Genomic DNA, 25,146 nt, shown 5'->3' with positions numbered 1-25,146 from the left:
TTCCCCTAAGCTAGCTTGGATGGGCTCCAAAGCTGCTCCTGCCTGGTGATCCAGCTTGATCCCTAAAAAGAACACCTCCCCCACGAAGTCCCTGGAGGAAAAGGCCACCTCCCAGTTCTGTACATGCTTCTGAATGGCCCAAACGCCTATGCACCCTGCCTGCCTACCAAGGCCAGCAGGAGCCCATCCCTCATGGCAACACCTGCCCCTTCTGCTTCCCCTTCTCCCCAGCCTCCTGCACAGAATTGTACCAGCCACCAGAACGAGAGGTTGGGATGTGCTGCATTTGTAATCCTGGCTGGGCTGGATCCAGTGAGTAAAACGCCGCCCTGGGCCAGGCATGGCTCAGAGTGGCGACTGACCGCTGCAGGGAAGCATCTGCAGCCGCCTGCCCCTCCTCGGCTTGGGCAAAGTGCTGCTCTCCCGCTCCCTCCTTCAAGCCCGGGGGGAGTAGCAGGGGTTGCGCGGCAGTTCCGTGAAAGACTTCAGCTCATAAGGGATCCCAGAGTCCATCTCAATCGACTTGCGCGAGAAGAGCAGCCGGATGTTGTCATGCAGGTAGATCTTCCCCGACTTCGAACTGTGGAACCTGGGAAGGGAAGCAGGAGGTTCTTCACAGGGGGACTGGGGTGGGGAGATCGAAGTCTGCTGCTCCGGAAGGCCAGGGAGGCCGTCTGGGAACCAAGGCACCTTTGCCTGCAATTTGGGGCGGGGGGAGGGGGGGAGAGAAGCACCCAGCACAATTCCCTAAGGCCCTAGGAAGACGCTCGTCATTCTGAACCACAATTATTCCTGGTTCATTGGATATAATGCAATTGGCTGGTTTATGCAACGCTGAGGCCAGACTCAGAAAGGAAAAAACGCAACAGGTTTGGCCAAGGGGTGGAATGTCCCTTCCTCTTTGGGCCCACTCTGCTCTGGGCAGCAGAAGAGGCCGATTTTCCCAGACTGGACTTCTCCCCTTTACCAACCAGGTCTCTGAGCTGATCCCTCACAAGGAGACCCAAATGAGCCTGCACAGGGAAGCCGCCCCACCCCTGCTGCTTCATCATGCCACAGTCCCTGAGCCCAACAAGTGTGGTTCAGGCTAATTTTATTTATTTATTTACTTCTTTATTTATGAAATTTTATTTGTTGCCCGTCTCGTATCCAACGACCCTGAGCGGCTTGTTCCAAAATGGTGCTAAACCACATCCAAAATAAGTGCAACCACCAGCTCAGGTGTGGCACAGATCTTTGTGCAGCTGCAAAGGAGCCCAAAATCAGTCAAACAGCACTGAACCACTGTGCAAAAGGAGGTTGACTCCCTGCTGGTGTTTGAACCCACCTCTGAAGGCAGCTGCACCACCCCAGAACAGGTGCTGATCTAGGGCTAAATTTGGCCCTCTCTCTGCCTCCTGCCTCCCCCCGCTCCAGCCCAAATCTAGGAGAGGGTTTGGGGTCTTTTCCTGGTGGCCAGCAGCAGCGGTGGGGTGGGGGTATGAAACAAATCCAGTGGAATCCACCAATCCATCCCTCCCACTCTCTGAGCAACTAACCAAAGAGGCTGCATTTTCCAGCACTGTGCCCAAGGCGAGGGCAGTGATGGCTGTTGGACAGCAGGGAGGCCATGAGGAAGAGCCCAGAAGGCTCAGGCCCTGCTCTCCCGGGCCTCAGGGAAGGGCAGTCGCACCCCACCCCCAGCTCCCCTGCCCTCACCTCAGGTGCATCAGGTAGCAGAGGACCCGCTTGGGCTGCCCTGCAAGATCCGAGATGGAGGCCTCGCCCTCGCCCACCGGCACCAGGAAGATGCGATGGCGCAGGAAGGTGACATGGTTGGCAGGCATGTCATGGAAGTCGTAGGTCACCAGGAACATCTTGACCACCGTCTTATTGGGGTTGAATAAGGTCTGAAACGGGAGGGGAGTCAGTGGGGAGGGAGGGAGGGAAAGCCAGAAGCTGCTGGCAGGCGTTGCAGACAGAGGAGGTCAGGAGTGGGGCTATTCGCCCAGGCTCCCCCCGCCATGCCTTCTGTCCCCACCCGTCTCTCTCTGCTCTGGGGCAGGAGATGAGGGGGAGGAAAAGAGAGCCAGGCTGTCTCCAGCCCCCAGGCTACTCCCCACAACTCAGAGTCCCCTCCATTCCTCTCGCCACCACTCACCACTTGGATGGTGCCCGTTCTGGGGATGCTGTACCCCTTCTTTCCCAAGGCTTCCAAGTCAATGACTCCCTGCGGCACAAAGGCGGCACCAGAACAATGTTAAAAAAGGGGGAACGTGGCTAGTTGCCAGGTGAAATTCATTTGGGGAGCCTCCTGCTGGTAGAATCAGAGGGCCGGGAGGAAGCGGGGTGCTCCTACAGCAGAGTGGCTTCCCTGTCCTAGCTCCCAGCACAGCCCCCTTCCCTGCAGGATCTCAAAGGAGGGCAGGAGGGGCCACTGCCGGCTCCCCTGCAGCCCCTTACCAGAAACGGGGAGGGGGCGTTGTGCTCGGCTATGTCGAAGTAGGTGACCTCCACAGGCAGGGTGGCGTGCTGTGGGCAGTAGGATCCGCTGGCCCCGATCTCTGCGGTGAAGCCTCCGATCCGGCCGGAGGGCGGGAAACGCCCCTTCAGCATCGACTCCTGCCAGGAGAGAGGGAGGGGGGCATTCTCAGGAGAGGGGGGCTTGACCAGGACATGCCCCCCCATGTCCCAATGAGGACCGAGCCTTTCTCAGCTCAGCCCCCTCGGTAGAAAGGAGGCAGCCACCCCACAGCTTTGCATTCACGGGGGACATTAATGGTCCCACAGGTGGGTGGCAGGTCAGGCCTCCCCAGCCCCACGGTTACCTCAAAATTCCCCAGAAGGGCGTGGCTGGTGGAGGTGGTGGGGGGCCGCCTGCCCACGAGAGCCCTGCGCAGCTGCCTCCTCCTGCTTGGGGCAGAAGGGAAGTTTCACTCCAGGGGGGCCTCCTCCAGCCCCTCTTGACCCCTGCTGGGAGTGGGGTGCTGGGGGGAGAGATGGCCTGGGACATGTGTAGCCTTGGGGAACTCCGTGGACAGGCCCCGTGGCCGTCCCACCTGGCTGCATGGCTTGGAGGCTGCTGTGGGCTCCCTGTATCAAAAGGGGGGAGGAGGGGGGGAACTCACGGTTTGAGGTGCAGCCCCGTTTTCAACTGAGAAGTGCCAGTCCTGCCGCTTGCCGAGCCCTGCACCAAGGAGACCGAAAGGGGAGGTCAGATCCCGCACCTCCACCCAAGCCCCTGCCTCCAATCCAGGACCCCCTCCAGAGCCAATTGCCCTCCTCCTGGGAGCAGCCCTTTAGAGGCGAGGAAGAGAGAGAGCGCCCACACAGCATTTCGCACGGGCCACCCCTTGGAAGGCAGTCAAGCACTAGGAAGGAGGCTGCTTTTAAGCAGAAGGCAGCCCTGTCCGCCAGCCCGCCTGCCCACCCAGCCTTCCAGCAGCAGCCGATGGACCCGCCTCACAGCTGCTCTGATGGAAGTCCAGTTCAGTTGAACCCGTGTTTCTCAACCTCAGCCACTTGAAGGCTCTTGAACTTCAACTCCCAGAATTCCCTGGCCCACCTGTTGGTTTGGAAATTTCAAGCAGCCCAGGTCGAGAAAGGCTGAATTACCTTCCGCAGGAGCAATTAGCCCCAGCACCCCCACCCCCTCCCTGGAAGGTCTTTGGGACATCTGAAACGTCTCCTCTTCCCACAGCAGGGCTGGCTCAGGAGGGCCACGAGGAAGCCGCGGAGAAGAGGAATGGGCTGTGGAGCTGCTTTTGGGAACCTCAACTCAGGTGTCTCTTTGTAACAGAGCACCCACTGCAGTCTTGGCTGCCTGTCAGGCTCAAAAGACCAGGCCCCAACAGGAAGGTTCAGTGAATCAGATTTATTGCTAAAGCCCCTGCATAGGAAACTTCTCAACAAAGGGTCAGCGTGAGATTCAGTGGCGGTTGGACTTAGCCGGTTTGTGACTACGTAGGGATTCTAGGCGGATTCCTCTTTTCACTCCGGCCCCAGGTTCTGCCACTCCTTCTGGGGCATCCTCTTTTGGCTCAGATCACCCAAACTGGGCATTCAGTAACCTGAGCACTGGTGACACCCAGGGACGGGAGCGCAGCTACCAAGCAGCTTCTGGCTGCTTTTAGCCTATAGAGCCATCTCTTGGCACCTGTTATCTTCAGGGCCACATTCTGCAGCCAGAATTGTTCTGGGAAAAGCAGTCAGGGGTCCCCACCGTGAGGAGGTGAGAGGCCAAAGATAAAAGATGCCAGTCCTCCACTAACTCCACCAGTGCAGTTATGTCGCTCTCTCCCTAACTTAAACAGAGCCCTCCCATTACAATTTTTTTTCTACTATACTTTAAAGTTCTTATTTTTTAATTTGCACTTTTTAATTGCACAGGTGCATGTTAACAGCCAATTAGATTGCAGTGGGGTAGAAATGCAGTAGATCTGGAAACAGGCGGCCAGGCCTTTTCCTGCATCTTGGAGCAAACGGAACGCCTGCCTCACTCAGGGGAGAACCCAGAGATTCATCCCACACAGAGGGGGAGAAAGAGCAGAGAGGCGGGGGAAATGGAGCTGGGGGGAGGGGGGCCTCCTTTCCTTCCAGGACAGGAGGAGAGACATCTAGCACACGAGTCCTCCCACGCGTGTGCGCACGTGCAGCTGTTTGCGCAAACATCACATGTGCACCCACCACTTGCACAAATGGAGTTATGTTGCTCATGTGGGGGCTTGCCCCTCGCACGGAACCGTCCCCTCCGACCCCCCTCCGCTGGTTCTCCCAAGCCGGAAAGGTTGGGACCGCTGACCTAGCAGGATTCACCCAAAGGCTGCGAAAGTCCAGGAGCTTCTACGGCTGACAGATGCTGGGTGCAATGAGCATGCCGGGAGTGGCACAGCCCTTTTCAGCTCTAAGGGAGGCTCCTTTGCAGGACAGGGTGTGCCAGAGCTCGGGGCTCTGCCACCAGGATGCCACCCCTTGGACACCCCAAGCAAGCAGTTCTTCGCCCAGACCCCAGCTCCTCACCTAGCCCTCTTGGGAGGCAGATCTACTGGGGGCCCTTTCTGGCCCCAGTTCCTTACCTTGGCTGCGGGAAGCAGATGGTTCCAGAAGGGGGCGCCCTTGGCATCGGTGCTGCGGCAGGAGGCTGGCACGGTGGGAGAATGCAGGGCCCTCTTTTTGCGTGCTGGTAGAAGGCTCTCTTCCTCCAGACCGCTGGCTGCCCTCCCTTCAACTGAGGGCAGCAGCTTCCTCTTGGCCGGGCAGCTGGCGGGGCCGCCTCCCGAGAGCTGGCTGCTGGAGCAGGGCGTCTTCTCGGCCGAGCAGAGCCCGTTGGCGCTGAGGCTGGGGGCCTCGGGTGGAGTGTTGGGTGCCTCGGCCTCTGGGGACGGCTGCCCTGGCGGGGGGGATGGGGGTGCAGGGCTGTGCAAATCGTGATCGTGTGGGAAACGGGCCCCCCCGTTCTCTTCTGGCCTGGAGTCCATGGCGGGCTGCTCCCCCAAGAAGACGGGGGCCGAGTCTCTCGTGTGCAAAGTGGTGCAGAGCCTGCCAGGCAGCGGCAGGGCCGCCCACCGGCCCTCGGCAGCTCTGGGCTCCTGGCCTCCACGCTGGCCGGGACTGACCTCCTGCCGGTGCTCTACGACTCGCAGGCCGCTATGGGAGAAGTGCTGGGCAGCGCCCCCCAGGGCCAGCCCGTCCACCAAGAGCCCGTCCTCGATGGCCTCCTCCTCCGTCCCCCAGTGGCCCCTCTTGGCATCCCACTCGCCACCCTCGGCCACCCACCGGGGCTCCGGGCAGGCCCGCTTGATGGGCTGCCGTCGGGGGCCCCTCTGCTGCGGAAGGGTAGAGCCGCTGCCCCGAGGAGAAAAGATGGAGACCTGGTAGACCTTCTGGCTGCCCAGCTCTGGTGGACTGCAGCCCATCTGGAGGCCATGATGCTTCCAGGGCTGTTGCTGCTGCTGCTGCTTCTCTTCCTCTTCCTCCTCCTCATCTTCCTGCTGCTGCTGCTCCTGGCTCAGGCCTGTGCTCTGCTCGCGGGGGAGTCCGGCCTCAGCACTGAGGTGCCTCATGGGGCTGAGGGGGAGGACAGGCGCTAAAGTGCCGCGTGGTCAGGGCGTCTGGCCGAGTCCCCTGCTAGGAAGTGGGCTGCACAGCCACATCTGAAAAGAAAGGGAGGGCAGGGTTGAGCAATCCCCCTCCCTCCAAGGGTGCCTCTCCAGGCCTCAAGCAGGAGCCCCCACACTGCCCTCCAAGAGGCAGCCCCAGAGCCACGGATTTCTCCTCCAGGCAGCCTCTCTCAGCTGCAGGCTGCTGCAACCCTGGGAGCCAATTCTGGGGCCCTGTGAGCCAAATCAGAGGTGTGTGTGTGTGTGTCTTTTCCTTCTTCAAGTGCTCAGAAGCCGAGGGGCCAAGGCCTTCCTGACCCTCCAGCCCCATTGCAAGGTCTACAGCACTTGCACTGCCCACTCACCCCACTGCACGGGGTCCCGTCCCCTGGCTGGCGTGTTCTCCTGCTGCAGCAGCCGACGGTGACTGGGGAAGCTGGCTGGGGACACCTGCCACCCTGGCACTCCCCAGAAGCGGCGCGGCTGCCGGGGGATGGCTCCCACCATCACGGGTTCCAGCTCGGTTCTGTACGCAGACCACCACCACGTCTCCCCCAGGCCAACGAAGCAACTGGGCAGCCGCCCTGGGGAGACAGAGGAGCAAAAGGCCGCCTGTAACCTCCTCAGGAAGAAGGGAGGGGTGTGGAAGTCAGAGACCCCTCCTGGCACGGAAGGGAGGAAGAGAAGAAGTGGGGTCTCTGGATCTCCTTAATGAGGAGGGGGCGACTAGGGACTTTTCAAAGGAGAAAAGGATTCTCTGGTCAATCCATAAATGTGTCCACATAAATCCAGCTGTGGTTTCAGTAACGAAGGATTTCTTCAAGAGATTTCATATGTAAAATGGTGGCTTACGCTTCACCTGGGAAACCTCCGAATTGCCCACAGAAAAGCCAAACGGGTCTGGTCTGCCTCAGGGCTTTCCAACTTCAACATGGCTGGCTGGGGAATTCTGGAAGTCCACAAATCTTAAAGTTGCCAAGTTTGGAGACTTCTGATTTAAATGCCAAGGTCCTCCGTCCACCTCCCCCCCTCCCCCACTGGCCTCATCATCCCTGCAAGAACGGAGGATGGACTCTCTTCTAATTGCAACCCCCCCCCAAAAAACACCCTCCCTACACACACAAAAGGGGTTGTCCAGACAACTCCATCAGAATCAAGGACTGGCAGCCTCAAAGCCGCATGGGCATGGGCACAGACTGGCAGCCAGCTGCACCAGCCAGGAGCCGACTTCCCACAAGAGAGTTTGGCAGAGGGCCTGTGGCTGGAGGGGGGGCAGGGGTCGAGGCCCTCTCCTCCCCAGCTTTGACAGCAGGATTACTGCAAGTCGGTGGGGGGGTGTCAAAGCAGTAGCCGCAAAAGAGCCAGAGCAGGAAGTGTCTGTGGAAGGAGAGAAGCCCCCTCCCGCCATGTACCACAGCAAGGAAGGCAAGCCACAGCCAGCCTTGGCCCCACAGCACCCCAGGACAGAAGGGGTCCCCTTGGCGCACAGTCCTCCAACCTCCTCCCCCTGCACAGGCTCATGCCAGCCGCCAAAGAGCATGGGGAAGCAGGTGCTCAGACTGCGCTGGAAGGGGGGGGAGCAGTGGGGGGGGGCTGCAGGAAACAAAGAGGCCAAGGGGAGCTGCAGGGATGGGGGGAGGGAAGGGGCACCTTGCTGCAGAGCAGGGAAAGGCAGGTGTCCTGTAAAGGGGACCCTGGCAGCAGCCCCACCCCAGCCTCCCGCCTCCCAGGCCTCCAGGCCTCACCTGGACCCGGTTCAACCTACCCGGCCAGCCAAGGACATGGGCTCCTTTGGCCAGGATTAGACACAGCAAACAGTGTTGATGGGTTTTGCTGCAAAGTTTGCTTAAGACCCCCTCTCACCTTGGGGGTGAGCTGGAACGGCGGGCCCAACCCCCACCACTGTCCCACCCCAACAGGGGAGAGGAATGAGCAGAGCTCACAAAGACTTCCTGGAAAAGGGCTTTTCGGCAGGGGTCCTGGGGCCATCTGGCTTTGGGCCAAAGCAAGGAGAGGAGGGGGCTCTTACAAAAGCCCTGGCTGCGCCTGAACTCCAGAAGCCCCCCCACCCCACCCCACCCCCCGCATAGTCCCCAGCTGAAGAGCCCTGCTCTGCAAAGCTCTTTGGGGAACCCAGAGACCCCAGAAGGAACCTGAGGCCCAAAGGCCAGGCCCTGGATCCAACCCATCTGGGAAAACGGGGGGGGGAGGTGTTCCGCTCCTCCAGAACAGGGATCTCCAAACTTGGCCACTTTAAGAAAGACTTGTGGACTCCAACTCCCAGAATTCCTCAGCCAGCTATGCTAGCTGAGGAATTCTGGGACCAGGTTGAGGCATTCTGGCAGTTGAAGTCCACAAATCTCAACACTGACAACCCTACTCTAGGCCAACCTGGGGGACCACAAGCAAACCACCATCAATGCCAGCCAGTTTTCCAAAATGGGAGCCGTAGGGCAACAAGAGCTGCTGCCAGGGGTCTGAGCATCTTCCAGCACAGGGGCTCTTGCCTTCAGGGGTCCTTGCCCCAGGCAAGAGCCTGCCTGGCTCCCCCCCATCCCCCCCCCCAAAAAAATTACCCAGGCCAGCTGCTGGTGCAATTCCAGAGTCAGGACTCGGGAGGAGGAGGAGGAGGAGGAGACCACCGGAGAGGCTGCTCCGGGTTTTACCTTCCCCATTCAGCCCAGGTCACCATGACACCCCACCCCCTACACCTCCCCTGGGCTGAGCCAGCCAATGGCAGCCCAGTATGTAAATCAGCCAGGCCACAAGAGAATGGGAGGGGGGGCAGAGGTGTGGGGCAGGCAGGGGAGGCCAAAGCTGGGGGGGAGGGGGAGGGACTTTGTTTCCAAGGTCCCTTGGAGGGCGGTCACCTCCAGACGCTCAAGGAGAAGCAGCCGCCCCACAGCAGGAAGAGGGGCACTGTCCCCCCAGACCCTCTGAGCCTCCTCCAGCCGCCCTCCTTCCAAGGACCCACTGCCATGACCCACATGCGTGTCCCTGCACGCAACCCTGATTGAGCTGGGGGATGATGGCAGGGAAGGGAGCCCAGAGTTGGGCCTTCCTCATCATCATCATTCCTCGCCACAACCTGTCCAGAGCAGCTAAGTTGCGAGTCCTCATCGTTTTTTAACTGATGGAGAATCAATGCTGCAGTTGCAGTGCAGGTCGAGGTGTTTTGTGTTCACCTGCCCAGCTCTTTCTCTCTGCTGTGCTGTCAACATTGCCAGAGTGGACAACTCGCCATGGCCAATGTGGCTCAGGACAACTTCGCTGCGAGACCATTCCACGTGAAAATAAGATCAAAGAAACAGTGGCGGGTGATAATCTATGGCGTTGACTTATCCCGCCTGGAATGGTCTTGCAGCGAGTTGCCCCATTCGGTGCCAGCCAGAGCAGCACCTGGGCAGCTAAGAGCAAAGGAAAGGCAGAGCGCACCAGGGGGTGAAAGGACTGGACTGCTGCTGGGAGACCCTCTCAGGGATGCTGGAGATGAGAATCGGCTGAGGGGCTGAAGGAGGAAGAAGAGAGCGGAAGATGAGCTGCTGCTCAAAAAGGAAACTGGAGCTTCTGCCCACAGGCTGTGCCACCCCAGTGCAAAAGGTGAGGAGGCGACAGATGCCAGGCACAGAATTTCCCAGGAAAAGGGGCTGAGGAATAAAGACTCTCAGATGAAGGGGGTGGCAGCTCCCTGAAAGCACCAATAATGAAGCTGACAAAGGCCCAGATGCCCCAGAAGGCAGACAAACAAGACCGATAGCTGGGCATGACCCCAAAGGGGCCAACACGCCACCTGGCAAAACACTGGCCCCCCTCGAGCAACTGAACTGCAAAATAACAAGATGCCCACATCTTCCCCCCCCCCCCCGGTGCAGAGGGGTGCCCTCCCCAAGCTGCTGCCCTTTGATAACAGCAGGATGAGGCCCTGCAGCCACCAACGCCCACACCCTCCTTGGCTACACAGAGGAAAGAGATGCAGTGCATCCCCCTCCCTCCCACACACACACAATCCAGGAAGCCCCTGCAGCCTCCTCAAACTTGCCATTGCCAGGAACACAGTTGCAGGAATTGGGGAAGTCTGGTCAAATGAAAAGAAAAACTAGGGGGGGGCATGACAACAATCTTCCAATATTTGAGGGGCTGCCAGAGACAGGAGGGGCTCAACCTATTCTCCTCAAGGCAGGACAAGAAGCAATGGATGGAAACTAATCAAGGAGAGAAGCAACCTAGAAAGAGAAATTTCATGACAGTGAGGACAATTAACCAGTGGAACAACTTGCCACCAGAAGTTGTGGGTGCTCCAACACTGGAGGCTTTTAAGAAGAGACTGGACAGCCATTTGTCTGAATTGGTAAAGGGTCTCCTGCTTGAGCAGGAGGCTGGACTAGAAGACCTCTGAGGTCCCTTCCAATTCTGTTATTCTCAGAAGCACCAGATCCCTGGTCCCAGAGGATCAGCCCCACAGACCCTCTGTGGGGCTTTGAGCATTTCTTAAACAGGAATTAATTTGGTGCCATTCTTCTGGGTCAGGCCTAGCCCAAACAGTAAGAAGCCCACAGCAATCTTAGAAGAGCTCCGCTCCATGCAATTGAAAGGTGTAGCCCCCTCCCCACTCAAGGAGAAGTAACCAGAACGAGATCACCAGGGACCAGCAAGATGGGCATTCCCAGAGAGGCTTCAAGGCCTCCTTAAAAGGGCAAAAGACAAACCAGACTTCCCGCCCCATCTCATAACTCCTCTGCAGCTGCTGGACCAAGCCCAATCCTCTGGCCCTGACCCACAGCGCCTCCCCCTCCCCAAACCAGGCAGCAGGTCAAGGCCAGGTAAGGAGGGATGTGCAGGGCCCCCCTTCGCTCTGCCAAGGCTCAGCAATCAGCAGGGACAGCAGAGTCTTGGGGAGGGAGCCATTCTTCTCCCAGGTAAACCAAACCAAGGAGACCAATCAAATGTAACATTATTTTTGAATTGACCAATAGGAAATGCCTGGCGCAGCATTCATGCAGTTTCCTTTTGGGTCTGCCTATGGAATGAAACGCATACGTGCCTTTGCGAACTTCAGGCCTTATTCTATCAGCATGAAAAAGAAATCAAAGAATTTCACTGGGATTACAAAAGAAAAAGCATGGAGCAGCTTAGATATTTCTTCCGGTTGATATCCCCCTTCAGTGATTAAGCTGCCTGTCGTGGCTTTCCCTTCCCAGTGCCCTCCAGTGATGGCAGTTCCCATCATCCCCAGTCACCGTGAGGGCTGACTGTCTGGGGAAGCTGAGGCACGACCAGCAAAGGGGGACAAAGAAAACTCTTTGAACCAACATCCCCCACTTGGGCGATTCAAACGTTAAGGAATCATTTTTGATTGTTAAATAAATTAATAAACGTGTTATGGATTACTCTGCTTCAAAAATACATCTGCTTCGGCAGTTTGTTTCCATTCCAGTGGTGCACAGCACCCTACAGCCCCCGTCCTTCCTGGGGGTGGGGGGGCTAAAAAGGGCAGGAAGGCGGCTGGTAGGGCTTTCCCTTCCCTTCGGCCTTTCCCTCCCCCTTCCAAGCCTTGGATCGGCCTCCTCCGCAAGCCCAGAGGAGAGCATCAGTCTCAGCCAAAAGGCAGCCAGACTCTGCTGCTAACCGGCCAACCGAGTCAGCAAACTACACCTCCCAGCCTGCTCCTCTCCAAGGATGCAGAGCAGTGCATGCTGGGATTTCTAGTCCTCCTGATTCTCCCAGGGATGAGAGCGTGTCCTCGCTTAACCCCAGCAGTGCTCAGCTGGCCCCGAGCGCATTACGGGTGAGAGGAAGGCTGAACACGCTTCTCCTCCCCACAGCCGCCCCCACATTCGGGCCCTCCAGGCGGGCTCAGGGAGAGCGAAGACAGCAGGTGGGAGGTAGTGCCCTCCTCAGCAGAGGCACAGGGCCCTGGGAAGCATTTGCTTGGAGGGGGGGCTGGGGGGGCAGCAGCCCACAGTGGCCAGAACCACACAGATGATCCAAATCCCCCCCACCGAACAGCAGAGACCTATGTAGCCCAACCCCCAATTAAAAAATTCCTCCGCAGGACTTCCTGTTTGCTGTTGGCCGCCGCCAGACGTTCCTTTGGGATCGTCAGCTTCCACTGCCTGTCAGAGCCGCCTTCACAACGGAACGGCGGCTCGAAAAAACTCCGTTTCCATGAGGAAATGGAGATAGAGCCGGTAGGGGTGGGTAGAACTCTCTGCAGAGTCCCAAAAGTTTTTCTTTTACTTTTGGGATGGAGCGGATGAGATGCCCCATATCCCCAGCCGCTGCTCCGGGCTTTGGGAGACCTCTGCTAATGCAGAGCCAGGCGTTCAAAGCAAGCCTGCGAATTTGACAGATTACTCAAAGAAAATGTGAGCTGGACCTGTAATACTGAAGCGCAAGTATTTTACTTATCTTTTAAAAATTACCTAAGAGAATAGAGGAAGAGAAAGAGGAAAAAAGTTTTTTTTTAAAATGGCGTCTGCCGCGGCTGGAGAAGAGTTTGAGAGGGAAAGTTCTTCCGTTTTTTATTATTACAATGTAGCGGAATAAATACCACTGGCTACATTTGTAGACAAACTCCGCTCCTGTTTTTGTTTTTCTCTTTTTCCCCGGAGGCCTGATTGTTGCTGGCTGGAAGTCTTTTGTCTTGTTTTTTTTTTTTTTTCCTTCTAACAAAACATGGCACTGAGGCTTGTGAAGTCAGACAAGCAAATAGGTGGGGGGGATTCCCCCACTAAGAATTTAAAGGAACAAGTTTTAACTCTTCAGTCTCAGAAACCTGATTTTAATATAATAGAATTTCTCTTAGAGGAGATTGAAAGAAGGGATGAGATTGTGAATCAGCAACTTGAAAAATTTAAGCAGGAAACTAAGGAATTGGTGAAATCCAAGTTTGACTTTTTGCACCAAAAAATTTTAAAAGCATCAGAATTCATGATTCGGCTGGATACAAATACTAATTTACTAGAGTCAAAAATGGATGAAATTCAAGATAAATTGGACAATAGAATTCAAAAAATTGAAAATGATTTGTTAAATATTCAGGATTATAGTTCGAAAGAAAAATTTAAAATGGATGCTGATCAAAAGTCTGGTAATGTAGAAAATCTGCAACAGAGGATTGAAAAAGAGGTTCTAAAGATACAATATAATTTCACAGAATATGCAATAAGACTTAGAGGTTTGCAGGAAAATAACAGAGATGATTTAAGGAAAATATCTTCTGAATTTCTAGCTGGGATTTTAAAGATTCAACCTGAGGAAGTGTTTTGTAGGATTGACAGAGCTCATCGAATAAACTCCTGGACTGCCAAGCAAAGGCAATTGCCTAGAGATGTGGTAATCTATTTTTCAGATAAAGAAATTAGGAATAAAATTGTGCAAAATTCCTTCAATTCTAATTTGCAATTGAATGGAAGAAAGATCTGGATTTACAAGGAACTCCCACCTAAGATATTAATGGAAAGGAAGAAATTTGGTTTTTTGGTGTCTGAATTAAAAAGGAGAAATATTCAATTCCGGTGGGACGTCCCAGTTGGTATTATATTGAGATATCAAGGAGAAAGATACCAATTAAATACTGTTGAAAGAGCGGAAGAATTTTATCAAAATAGGTTGAAAATGAATTTAACGTCTTCAGACATAATACAGGATAAGCAGAAGGAGCTGGAACTAAAGACAGAGACTGTACCAGATAAATTGCCTTTGGATTTATCGGATACCCCAGCTGGATTATCTACAAATTTGAGAGAAGTGCCATTTGATTTTAATGTGACGACTTATCAAGGCAAGGACAAGCATGTAAACCAATTAGAGGATATACAAGGGATAAAAAAGAAACGCGAGACACAAAAAATTAGGATGGAAGTCAAACCCACAAAAAGAAAACCAAAAAAGAAATAGGTTGTACAAAAATAGAAATTTCTAACTCAAGCAACAGTGAAGCCAGTGACTTTAAAATATGAATGATTATGTGAAAACATAGAGGAGGCGACGTATTGGTCAATATCATCCTGAGGATAGTGGCAGATCTCTGCATGGCCGTAATTTTGGGACATGGAAAGAGCCTCAAATTGATGGTTTTGAATTATCTACTTTGAAATTTCTTTTTGTGTTGATAAATATATTATAATTATCTTGAATTATAAGGCAAGAGAATCACGTTGGGACATGCAGAAGATCGGGTAGTTACCCAATACGATGATGGAAATTAATAATCCTGATGAAACCCACAATTATTATTATATGGAATATAATTATAATGTCACTCGGGTGGTTGTTTTTACTTTTATATATATAAGAAGATGTTTACTACTGATGGGGGCAGATATGATTGGAGATCTTGAATAAACTGTTGCATCAGCAAGCTATGTTACCCTTTTATGGATGTTGCTTTTAACAATCCAGTGGAAAGACTTCAAGAAGATATTATATGGACTATAAATTTAAAGTTATTGTCTTTTCTTTTTTTATTTAGATATAATGGAATATATATATATATATTTTTAAGTAGTGTGGGCAGTGAATTAAAGATATCAAGAATTGTTGTGTATGGTAAATTTGTAAGACAGTGGGTGAATAAGCTAGCTACAGACTGATTAGTTTAAGAAAAGGGATTTTTAAGTGATACATGTAGGGGAGTGGAGGAAATGGATAGAGTGGAATAAATGTTAAATTAGATTTTATGGGGAGCCCGCTTTGAAATGTTATTAAAGTAGGACTTATCGTATAGTTTTAAAGTGGAAGGTGGTTTTGAATTGTTGCAATAATGTATAGATATAAAACACTATTATGCTAAATTAGAAGTTATTTTATAATAGTTATAGTATAATGTGTTTGTTTTTTTTTTTTTGTTTTTTTCTCTTCTTCTTTTCTGAAATGTATGGATAAAGGGGGATTTATAATACTTTTAGTAAGTAAAGGTCAGTATTTTGAGGAGGGAGTAAGTAATCTGTTATGAATTAGGGGTTTTTTTTGTTACGAAGAAGTCACAGGGGGGGAGGGGTGGGGAGGGGGGGTTAGGGAGGGGGGAGGGGGGGAAAAAGGGGGAAAAAATTTGTATTTGAAAAACTTTTTCAATAAAAAAAAAAAAAAAAAAAAAAAAAATTCCTCCGCAGCACGAGAGAAGGAAAAGCAGAGGCAGAAATCAAAGGGGTTTGTGTACAGATGTGGAAGTCCAGAGCCAGGAATGCTGGAATAGAAAAGCAGCTCCAGCTCCCCCCCAGCCTGGGTGCCCGCCAGACCCCGGGCACCCAGGCTGTGTCTTCTCTGCAGCAGCATCGCTTGGCGATTGTCCCTGCTGGGAGCTCCGTCCTCGTGTGACCCTGCAGTAGCTGAGCACATGACAAGCAGAAGGGCCACGTCAGAGTCTCACAAGATTTGCTGGGGGGGGGGGGACAGCGAGCACCCTCTGAAGTCGCAAAGGCCCCGGGGACAAGACGTGGGAGCCACACAGGTAAAAGAGGAGCAATGGAGGCCAACTGGATGTGGAGGAGCAGTCCTTCCTTGGGCGAAGGACCACCGTTTAGCTCCAAGTGACGGGTGGGATCACGCTTGCCTCCGATGCAGATTAGGACTAACTTTGGTTTTATTCTGTCAAATTTTATACTTAGCAAACTCAAGTTAAGTATAGATCCGACAGGGTGATTCTCTAAGGGGCTGCCCCAAAGAAGGGGGGGGGGGGTCAACCTATTCTTCAAAACACCAGAAGTCAGAACAAGAAGTGACGGATAGAAACTAACCAAGGAGAGAAGCAACCCAGAACTAAGGAGAAATTTCCTGACAGTGAGAACAATGAATCGGTGGAACAGCTTGCCACCAGAGGTTGTGGGAGCTCCAACACTGGGGGTCTTTAAGGAGAGACTGGACAGCCATTTCTCTGAATTGGTAAAGGGTCTCCTGCTTGAGCAGTGGGCTGGACTAGTAGACCTCCAAGATCCCTTCCAATTCTGTTATTCTTTATATTTAATGGTTGCCTCCTCCTAGCACAATGGGAAAAAAATTCCAGGTTTTGATTATGTCCATTTGTTTTCCCTGAGAAAAATGGGGAGGTCCATCATGCCCTCCATGGCCTGTGAGATGCCTTCACCAACGATCCAAGCAGAAGCTACAAGATCTCACAGCAGCAATGGCCGCCTAGTGAAATGAAGCCCATCAGGTCATGAAGAGCCAGAAGCAATGGGACAGCTGGAAAGCCACGACTTCTGGGAGTGCAGGGGGCCACACCCAGGTTCTTCAGGGCCTCCACGTTTGCTTGCTCGCTTGCTTTTATCTGTACGCAGTCACACCCCACGGGAACCAGAATTGGCCACTGTGGACCAGCTGCTCCAGCCTTCTCCTCCTGAGTTGCTAAAGATGGGAGATTCTTCCATGTTTTGTTTGTATCAGAAACTAGTAACACAAACCTGGAATACTCCCTTGTCTCTCTTTTAACAAGCCAGCCATAAGCCATGTTTGTTTTCACCTTCCAGTTCTTGGCTTCTCTGAAAAATTAAACCGAGATCTTGGCTTCATGACACAATAAAGAGACCACAGAAATTCAACTCTGAGCTACAAATATTCTCCTCAATCGGTGCAGAAATATCCCAAATGCTTCTGCCGGCAAGAAGTATTTGGAGTTTATTCATACCAACTGAGGTGCTAACAAGTGGATTCCACTCAGTGACCACACAAATAGATTTTCTCCATGGAGATCGATCGATCCCCAACCTGGTCCTTCAGGTTGTTCTCCCTCCTTCCATCCTCCCCAGGAGGCAAGAATGACCTCCTCCAGGTCTTGGTGGCCATCACGTGGGGCCTTGGCCACCCAGACAGGTCTGATCCAGAAGGGAAGCCAGGAATCCCACCTGCAGGAACACGAGCCATAGAGCCAGGCAATTCCTCTGCCGAGGAAAGCATGGGAATCTGCTCCCAGGCTCAGCTCTCCAGAGGTGTTTGTTTGGCGAGAGGGATCCTGTCCTCCGAGGCCCCCCTCTTCCATGAAGGCTCCCCAGCAGGCAACTGGGGCATGGAAGAGCCAAACGGGCAAAGGACACTCCAGAGTCCTTTGAGGCAGCGAGTCTGGAGGCAATTCCTTGACAGACACATTAGCCGAATTCATAATACTCGGTGCTCAGCCTGAAGTCACGCAAGAAGACAAAGGTTATCCTCTCGGATGCCTCCATGCAATGATGGAAGGCCCAAAACCACGAAAGGGGCGTGCAAACAGGGTCATCTTGTGGCGAGATAGATGGCAAGCAAAGTTAATAAATAAATAAAATAAAATACAGAAAAATAAAGAAATTGCAGCCCCTTTCATTTCCTTCTGCCAAAGAAGTGAAACAAGGAACTGGCTTCGCCTGTGAGCTATCAGTCACCCAACCAGGAAATGTACCACAAGATCAGTGGACCAGCAGCAGCCCTACGGGGCTCCCCCCCCCCCGCAAAAAAAGACCACAAAACACGAAGGAGTACCTGAAAGGGCAGCCCCAGTGGAAGCAGCCCCTTCCTGCCCACCTCCAGCATCTGAGGCCTAGAAAGCAGGCAAGGGCACCTCCAGCCCCATTTCCAATTGCAGAGGGAGGGAAACCCCAGCCCCTTCCCCGCAACTGAGTTTGCCAGCCGCCCAGTCCATGCCAGGAGCAGCAGCCAAGCTACGTGGCCAGGGTCTGCCTGGGCAGCATCATCATGAGCAGGGCAGGAAAAGGCTCCTCTGGCCCAGGGAACAGATCCCTCCCCCCAACCCAGCAGGGCCCCTCCCACATCCCAGCGCTGGGCTGGGCTTGGCGTGGCTTGGACAGGGGCACCACCGGAGCTCTCCTAATCCGGCTGCTCCAGACCAAAGGCAAGGCTTCCGCCCAGGGCCTCTCTGCCCAGCCTGGCGTCTGGGGGCAGGGCTGGCGGTTCCTGCTGACGCAAGGCTTCTGTACCAGCCGGGCCTCCTCCCTGCCTGCCAGCTGACTCACCTACAGCTGGGCTGCCACCAGGAGTGCCACAGGCGGAAAGGGTTTGCCAGGCGCTTCCAGAACAAGCAGGGAGCTGCTGGGGCCTCAACCGCCAGCTCCCGGCATCAGCAGATGCCAGCAGGGCCCCCCTTTCTGGGAGCCAGGCTGAGGGGCTTGAGGCGTGACAAGCCCCTGCCCCCACCGGGCCTGGGCACCGAGAGGCAGAAAGCACACCTGGGGAGAGGAGGAGACGGGCACAGAGGCAGTGGCTCAGACCCCCCAGACACAAGAACTGATGATGTCACAGCCCCCACCCGGGTGGGAATCCCGCAGAATGAGGAGACCCTAGCATGGAAAAGGGCTGTCCAGGCCTGGGGGAGAGGGGCCTGTGGTCAGACTTCCTCAGAGAGCCAGAGGAAGGGCCAGCTCAGCTAAGCCTGGGCCAAGTAGGGGGGACAAGGGGGCTCTGCACCTAGACTGTCCCTAAAGGAGGGGCAAGGAGATTTGCTGGGGGGGGGAGAACTGGTACTCTTAGAGCCCTCCCCTCCCACCTGGCTGTAATCAGCCTTCCTCCTCAGGGGCAGCTATTCAAAGGAATCCCTCCAATGGGGGTACTAGGGGCCGAGGGCTGGGTGATTCTCCTCCGTGGCACCTGTAGAGATTGGGGGCGATGGGGCAGGCACCCCTTCTCTTCCACTGAGGGGATGGCCCTCTGCAGACTCTGCCTGGGAAAGCGTTGCCAAGCAACCCCCCCACCCCCCCCAGGCAGCTCAGCCCCACTGGGACTGCCCCCCCCCCCAGCAGGTGCCAAGGGTTGGGCTGCCACCCCGGGGCAGCAAATGGCGACTTAGGCCAAGCAGCCCATTGGAAGCGCCTTCCTCTCCCCCCCCCACGGAGGGCCCAAAGTCCAGGCTGCAGAGGGGGAAGGAGGAAGCAACCCTGCCCCCCCCCCCAGCTATCCCAGCCGCTGCTGCCTGGGTCCGGCAGGCTCTCCCGAGGCCGGCGACGGAGTGGGGGGGGGGGGGGGAGATAATGCCGGGCTGTTGGAGAGGAGGGGAGAAGATGGCAGCTCCAACCCCCCCCCCCGAGCCCCCGCCCTCTTCGCACTGCATACCGATTCCGGCGAGGGGGGGGGGCGTTCCAGCCCTCGGCCAGCTCCCCAGCCCGGCAACCCGCGCAGACCTCGGCCACCTCAGGCGGGCCGCAAAAGGGGGGAGGCTCGGCTCCGCCCACAGGACCCCCCCGGCCCTTCCCCCCCCAACAGGCTCCAGTGCAGCAGCCCACCTGGCCCGGCCCCTCCCCCCACAAGCCCCCCCCCCCGCGGCCGCTCGCCTGCTGCCGCCCCCTCCCCCCCCACCACTTGCCTGCCTGCCCGGGCGTCGGCCAAGAGTCCCCAGCCGCCCGGCAATTCAGGCGAGACCCCCGCCGCCGCCCCCTCCTCTCCCCGGCCGCTCACCTGGCTCGCATGGCCACGCAGCCGCCCGCCGGCCGCCCCCGCTAAGCGAGTCGGGCTGCCGGCCCCGACCCGTCTCCGGCCCGGCCCGCCGGACCGCCCCTCGCCCCGCCTCCCCCCGGCCCCGCACGCCGCCGCTCGGTCGGAGGGAGCCCGGCGCCCCTCTGCGAGAGTCCCCGCTCACCCCTCCCCTTCCTCCGGCGCCGCTTTGCAGGACTTGCCACGAGCGAGCAGGAGGAAATGCAGCCGCTGCAGCCCCGCCCCGCCCCTGGGTTGGACTACAGACCCCATGCTCCCCAGCCCAGAGAGCGCGCAAAGCCTCACAACGTTCTTCCTTCTCTACGGAACTCGGGGGGGGGGGGGGGGGGCTTTGTTACTGAAACTCTCCGCACACTGGCGGTGGGGGGGGGGAGCAGAGACTAGGGGCGCTGCCTCCTCCCGGCCGCTCCTGCGCATGAGCCAAGCCCCGGGTGGGGGGGCAGGAGACAATCCAGCCCATTTGGGCCCCCGGGAAGGAGGGCTCTCCCCAACTGGGCAGCCCGAGGGGAAGCTGAGCCGGGGGCGTCTCGCGTGGTCACAACCCTGTGACCACGGCCATCCTGCCAGGCTTTTGTCCCTGCAAGCTAGCAGGGTTGCCATAGTGACTCCCCCTCCCCTGCCTCCGTGCACTGCCCTCCTGCCTTTGTTTGGGCAGCTGCAGGCAGCCGCTCGGCCCTCCCCCGCCCAAGGCCCGGAGGCATCCACAGCTGGCTCCTGCGGGGGCACCCAGTGGCTGGGAAGGGGCACTTGTACAAGGAGAATGCCCGCGTGCTGCAGGGCACCCTGAAATGTGAGAGCCCCTTGGACACCAAGACACCCCCCCCAAACACACACACACACACCGCCACCCACTTCCTGAGAGGCAGGCTGGCCTCTGGCAGGCTCTTGCCACTGGGACACCTAAGACACCCCTCCCCAGACCAGGGTCAGGGTGGGAGTTAGCCCAGCCTGTGGGAGTTCAAGGCACAGCCTGGAATGAGAACAATGCCCAAGGACCACAGGAAGGTCCCACGCCTCCGGCCATTGGGGCTGGGGGCACTTGAACGCCCACTGACCCAGGGTTCCCCGAATTCACCTGGTTGCCACAAACTGGCCAACCACATTTTCAACCGGGGGATTGTGCAAATTCAGCCAGGAAGAGTGCGCAAAGTTTCGTCAGCTGCATTTCCTCCACAACAGGCCACGCTAACCACCCTGCGCTTCGGCCCTGCGGCCTTCCTGGCCTGAAGCCCACCAGGGTCCAAAAGACATACCCCCTCCTCCTGCCTGCCTTTGGCGTCTTGTTCCTTCCACCCTTTTGGGGGGAAATTGCCCAAACTCTGAGTTAACCCTATGAGAAAGACTACGCTGGTCCCCGCCCCCACCTTCCGTGGCCAAGGCTGAAAGACACCGGACTCTGGCAATCAAGGTGCCAGGCTAGGAGATGCCAAGGCCACTTTAACTTTTTGGTGACAAAGAACTACGTAGGGCAGGACATAAAGTTGGATTTTATTTAATTTTTGCTCTTAACTGTTTGCCCACAGGTTCCCTATCAGCTCAGAGTTCACAGGCAGTTTTCGGAGGGGCTCCGAGGCCACGTGGCAAGGGGATATGGTAACCAAGCCGTTTTTCTTCCTTGTAAAGATGTACGTGGAGAGGTTACAGCTATGCCTGTCCGAGCTAATTATACCCCACTTGGCTGAAGGACAAGCCGTACCCAGAGCCGTTGCGTGTGTGCCACACTCTGGACCCCTTCATAGCCTTCTGCAGACACGCAAGTTCATGTGTGTGTGCAAATCCAGACTTCCCGTAACAGAAGCCTGCAAAAGTTGCACAAAGGCGGTTTTAGTTTCTGGCATTTCAGAGCAGAAGGGGGGGGGGGGAGCCCCTTCTCTGGGCAGCTGCTGCCACTCAGCATAGAGGCCCTTCTCCTCTTCTGGATCCCCAGAACTTCAGCTCCAATGTTCCCATAGCTGAGGCTGGGTTAGGGTTCAGCCCTCTGGGCAACCTGACAAACTGCCCTCTTCTATCCCTGCTTCCTCCAGGCTGCTGCAGGCAAATATGCCCACCCAGATGGTCAGTGGCCTCTGGTGCCAGGACCCGCCAGGTAATGGAGGGGAGGAGAAGACCAGGCTCCAGAGAGGGTAGCCTTGTCGAGAAAAGCTGCAGCAGCCTCTCCTGTATGGGGAATGAGGACTCGGATGGGGGTGGGGGGTTGGGATAGGAAGTCACAGTCTCTTTGGAACATCCAGGACCCCCAGGGAAAGGAGCTTCCAAGCCCTTCTGCAACCCCCCCACCCCCCCACCCGCCCGACAATGTCAGTGCTTGCTTTGTGCCACAGAGCCAATGTCTCTCCCCCAAGGCTGTTAAAAGGCCTCCAATTCAGGCCAGGTCCCTCCCCTCCCCCCTCCTGCTCATCTGGAAGGATGATCAAAGGGATGGGGGAACTAGAGGCAGCTGTGCTGGAGCCAAAGCTTCTGTGACTGGTTGGGGGGAGGGGGGGAAGAGAGGCTGGCCGCCCAACAACCTTGAACAAGCAAGTCCCCTCCCCCTCTTTGGCCTTTTTTTCCAGGAGCATCATGGGTGACAGTCCTGCACCAGGTCTCCCAAAATGGGTGGTTCTAGCATCCCACTACCCTGCTGACCACCATGGCAAAGATGGCGTGTCTCCCTGGAGAAGAAGCTGACCCCCACCTGCCCCACTGGCCAGCAGAGGAATGCTTTGGCCCCTCAGACACACCCTGGAGAACCTGGCCGACCCAACAGAGTGCCCACATGGCCACCCCCACCCCCACCCCACCCCCACCGCTGACTCACTCAGAGGCCAAGGAGGAGCTGGCAGGCAGGGCTTCCCCCACTCCCTGCCTGGCACTCCTGAAACTCCAGGGGAAGCGGAGCATTTGAGGCCCCACCCAGGGCGGGCAGGCACCTCCAACAGGGCAGCTCCAACAGACCCCCTGGAGAACTGGACACGGCAACCAGCAGCTCCTGCGGGCCCCCTTCCTTCCCCCCCCCGCCCCTTTCTCGGTATCTGAGGGGGCTCCATCGAAGCCCACACAAACGGAGCCCCCATTCGGGGAACCGAGTCAGGCGAAGGAGAAAGAAGGGGGGTGGGAGGGGGGCTTCTCCTGGGCCTCCTTCGTGGGCCCAGCCAGGCCTCGCTCGGAGACCCCCCCACTCCCTCCCTCCCCCCTCCCCCCTCCCCCCCTTGCCCGCCTCTTGCGGGTGCTCGGGGCAGCCCCTCCTCCTCCCTGGGGTCGCGAGCCCCCCTTCCTTTGCCCCCCCTCACTGACCCCCCCAGCTACCCCCAGGGCGGCCCCTCCCGCCGGGGACTGAGCGGGGCGGGCGGCGAGGCGGCCGTGCGGGGGAAGGCCGGACGGAGGCGCCCCGTCCTCCAGAGACCGGGAGCAGCGGCGCCCACGCCTTACCTGCAGGCCGGGCCCTCCTCCTGCTCCTGTTCCTGCTCCTGCTCCGCCCGGCCGCCGCCCTCCCGGCAGAGGCTCCGGGGCTTCCGGCGGGAGGGAGACCGAGGGGTCCGGCAGGCGCGGCGCCCCCTTTCCCCGAGCAGCTTCCGGGCCCCGCGCGGCCCCGCCCTCCCCTGAGCGCATTGGCTCTCCGGGCGAGCCCCGGAGCCACCGCTGGCCAATGAGCGGGCGCGGCGGCGGTGGCCACGCCTCCTCCACGTGCAGGTCCGTGATGACAGCGGGGCGGGGGAGAGGGGCGTGGCCGGGGCCGTGCTGCTCCGCCAGGGATCCTGGGAATTGTAGTGCACCCCCCTCTCCTCCGGCCGCCCGACTCCCTCCTGCCGGCCCAGGTCTCGGAGAGCGCGAAGGTCGGGGAAGCGCTAGAAGCTGCGGGGAAACCCTCCCTGCGACCAAGGGACGCCGCGGGTGTCCTTCCATGAGGGCTTTTTTTTATTATTATTAAAAAGTTTTATTAAATATTACAACAATTTTTCCCATCCCTCCCCCCAACCTCCCCCCAACCTCCCCCCACCCCGGACTTCCCAGAGCAAATACAGGGTATAACATTTAACAAACATGAACTAAAAAATGCTAACTTTCTGTAGGCTCTTAATTCTCTCTTGCTCTTTAACTCCCCTTTCAACTAACAAAACATAATTCAAAAAGAAAATTTTGGTTTCATTCATAGGCTATTTGAAACTTTTTAGTCCGATATTTGTTTTGAATATAGTCAATCCATCTTCTCCATTCCGATATATATCTTTCATTTGAGTGGTCCTTCAAGTATGCCGAAATTTTTGCCAACTCTGCTAAATTCACTACTTTTAATGTCCACTCTTCAATAGTTGGTAAGTCTTCCTTCTTCCAATACTGCGCCACCAGAACTCTGGCTGCTGTTATTAAATTTAAAATCAATTTAGTCTCTATAACCATACAATCTGTAATTATACCTAGAAAGAAGAACTGTGGAGTAAATTTTATCTTCTTCTTGAGAATATTTTGGATAATCCACCATATTTTTATCCAAAATTTTAATTTTTTTACATGTCCACCATATATGATAATATGTGGCATCATCACATTCGCATCTCCAACACTTAAAAACTTGGATACATACAGGCTAGCTTTTTAGGATCCAGATGCCATCTATAAAACATTTTATAAAAATTCTCTCTTAAGTTTTGGGCTTGCGTGAACTTCACATTTCTGACCCATATTTTTTCCCATGTTTCCATCATTATTGGTTCTTCAATATTTTGTGCCCGTTTTATCATACAGTCCTTAACTAACTCCGTTTCTGAATCTATTTCTACCAATGCATTATACAGCCTTTTTATATGCATTTGACTTTGGTCTCTAATTTGTATTACCAAGTTCTCATTCTGCAAAATACCAGTTTTCTGATCTTCTCTCCATCTAGCTTGCAGCTGTTCATACTGAAACCATGTTTGAATATCTTTTCTTCTCTTAATTGATTCAAAGATTTTAATTGTAGTATACCTCCTTCCTTATTAAGAAGCTCATCATTTAATTTATACTGATACTTTTTCCAGACACACAATAAAGCAAAAAATATGGAACGCTTCACGAATTTGCGTGTCATCCTTGCGCAGGGGCCATGCTAATCTTCTCTGTATCGTTCCAATTTTAGTATATGTGCTGCCGAAGCGAGCACCCATGAGGGCTTTTTTGTTTACAGATTAAAAGAGTTGGAAAGGACCCTAGAGGTCATCTAGTCCAACGCCTGCCACCCCCACCCCCGCTCAAGCAAGTCCAGTCTCTTCTTGAAATCTTCCAGGGATGAAGCTCCCACAACTTCCAAAGACAACTTCTGTTCCACGGGTTGATTGTTCTCACTGTCAGAAAATTTCTCCTCATTTCTAGGTTGAATCTCTCCTTGGTCAGTTTCCATCCATTATTCCTTGTCTGGCCTTCAGTTGCTTTGGAAAACAGCTTGACCCCCTTCCTCCTCTCTGTGGCAGCCCCACAAGTATTGGAAGACGGCTATCATGTCTCCCCTGGTCCTTCTCTTCACTAGACCAGCCATGCCCAGTTCCTGGAACCGTTCATTGTATGTTTTAGCCTCCAGTCCCCTAATCCTCTTGGTTGCTCTTCTCTGCACTCTTTCTAGAGTCTCAACATCTTTTCTATAGTGTGGTGACAAAAATTGGATGCAGTACTCTAGGTGTGGTCTTACTAAGGCTTTATAGAATAG

General features: G+C 55.3%; 1 protein-coding gene and 1 non-coding gene across 7 annotated transcripts; both read right to left on the bottom strand.

The window, feature by feature from the left end:
- Nucleotides 1-265: 265 nt before the first annotated feature.
- ATOSB (atos homolog B) lies at nt 266-23,081 on the bottom strand. Of its 6 annotated transcripts, none has more exons than XM_034441924.3 (9): nt 22,896-23,081; nt 6,443-6,661; nt 5,055-6,131; nt 3,108-3,166; nt 2,808-2,889; nt 2,443-2,601; nt 2,141-2,209; nt 1,699-1,889; nt 266-589 (listed from the first exon to the last, which is right to left on the bottom strand). In XM_034441924.3, exons 3-9 carry the CDS (start codon nt 6,039-6,041, stop codon nt 436-438), a joined length of 1,701 nt encoding a protein of 566 aa, XP_034297815.2. In that variant the 5' UTR covers nt 6,042-6,131; nt 6,443-6,661; nt 22,896-23,081; the 3' UTR covers nt 266-435. The 6 variants fall into 6 exon arrangements, with proteins under 6 accessions (XP_034297815.2, XP_034297810.2, XP_087741562.1 ...); XM_034441919.3 differs by having other exon boundaries at nt 2,808-2,892; nt 22,896-23,076; XM_087885436.1 differs by lacking the exon at nt 22,896-23,081 and adding an exon at nt 19,452-19,534.
- Nucleotides 23,082-24,499: 1,418 nt separating this feature from the next.
- Nucleotides 24,500-24,606, bottom strand: LOC117679758 (U6 spliceosomal RNA). The gene has a single exon (XR_004595442.2). It is a non-coding gene; the product is annotated as a U6 spliceosomal RNA (small nuclear RNA).
- Nucleotides 24,607-25,146: the final 540 nt, after the last annotated feature.

The sequence above is a fragment of the Pantherophis guttatus genome, chromosome 2, assembly GCF_059756535.1.
Source record: "Pantherophis guttatus breed Tessera chromosome 2, ASM5975653v1, whole genome shotgun sequence".
NCBI lineage: Eukaryota > Metazoa > Chordata > Lepidosauria > Squamata > Colubridae > Pantherophis > Pantherophis guttatus.
Note: the sequence above shows the minus strand (reverse complement) of the source record. Positions and strands in the feature narration are given on the sequence as shown.

What these genes read in the sequence shown, in the direction of transcription:
- ATOSB (XM_034441919.3), bottom strand. Translation starts at nt 6,041, where the DNA reads ATGAGGCACCTCAGTGCTGAGGCCGGACTCCCCCGCGAGCAGAGCACA. An exon ending in ATCTGCTTCCCGCAGCCAAG is followed by an intron (nt 3,167 to 5,054) that starts GTAAGGAACTGG and finishes TCCTTGGTGCAG; the next exon opens with GGCTCGGCAAGCGGCAGGAC. An exon ending in CCCTTCTGGGGAATTTTGAG is followed by an intron (nt 2,602 to 2,807) that starts GTAACCGTGGGG and finishes CTCTCCTGGCAG; the next exon opens with GAGTCGATGCTGAAGGGGCG.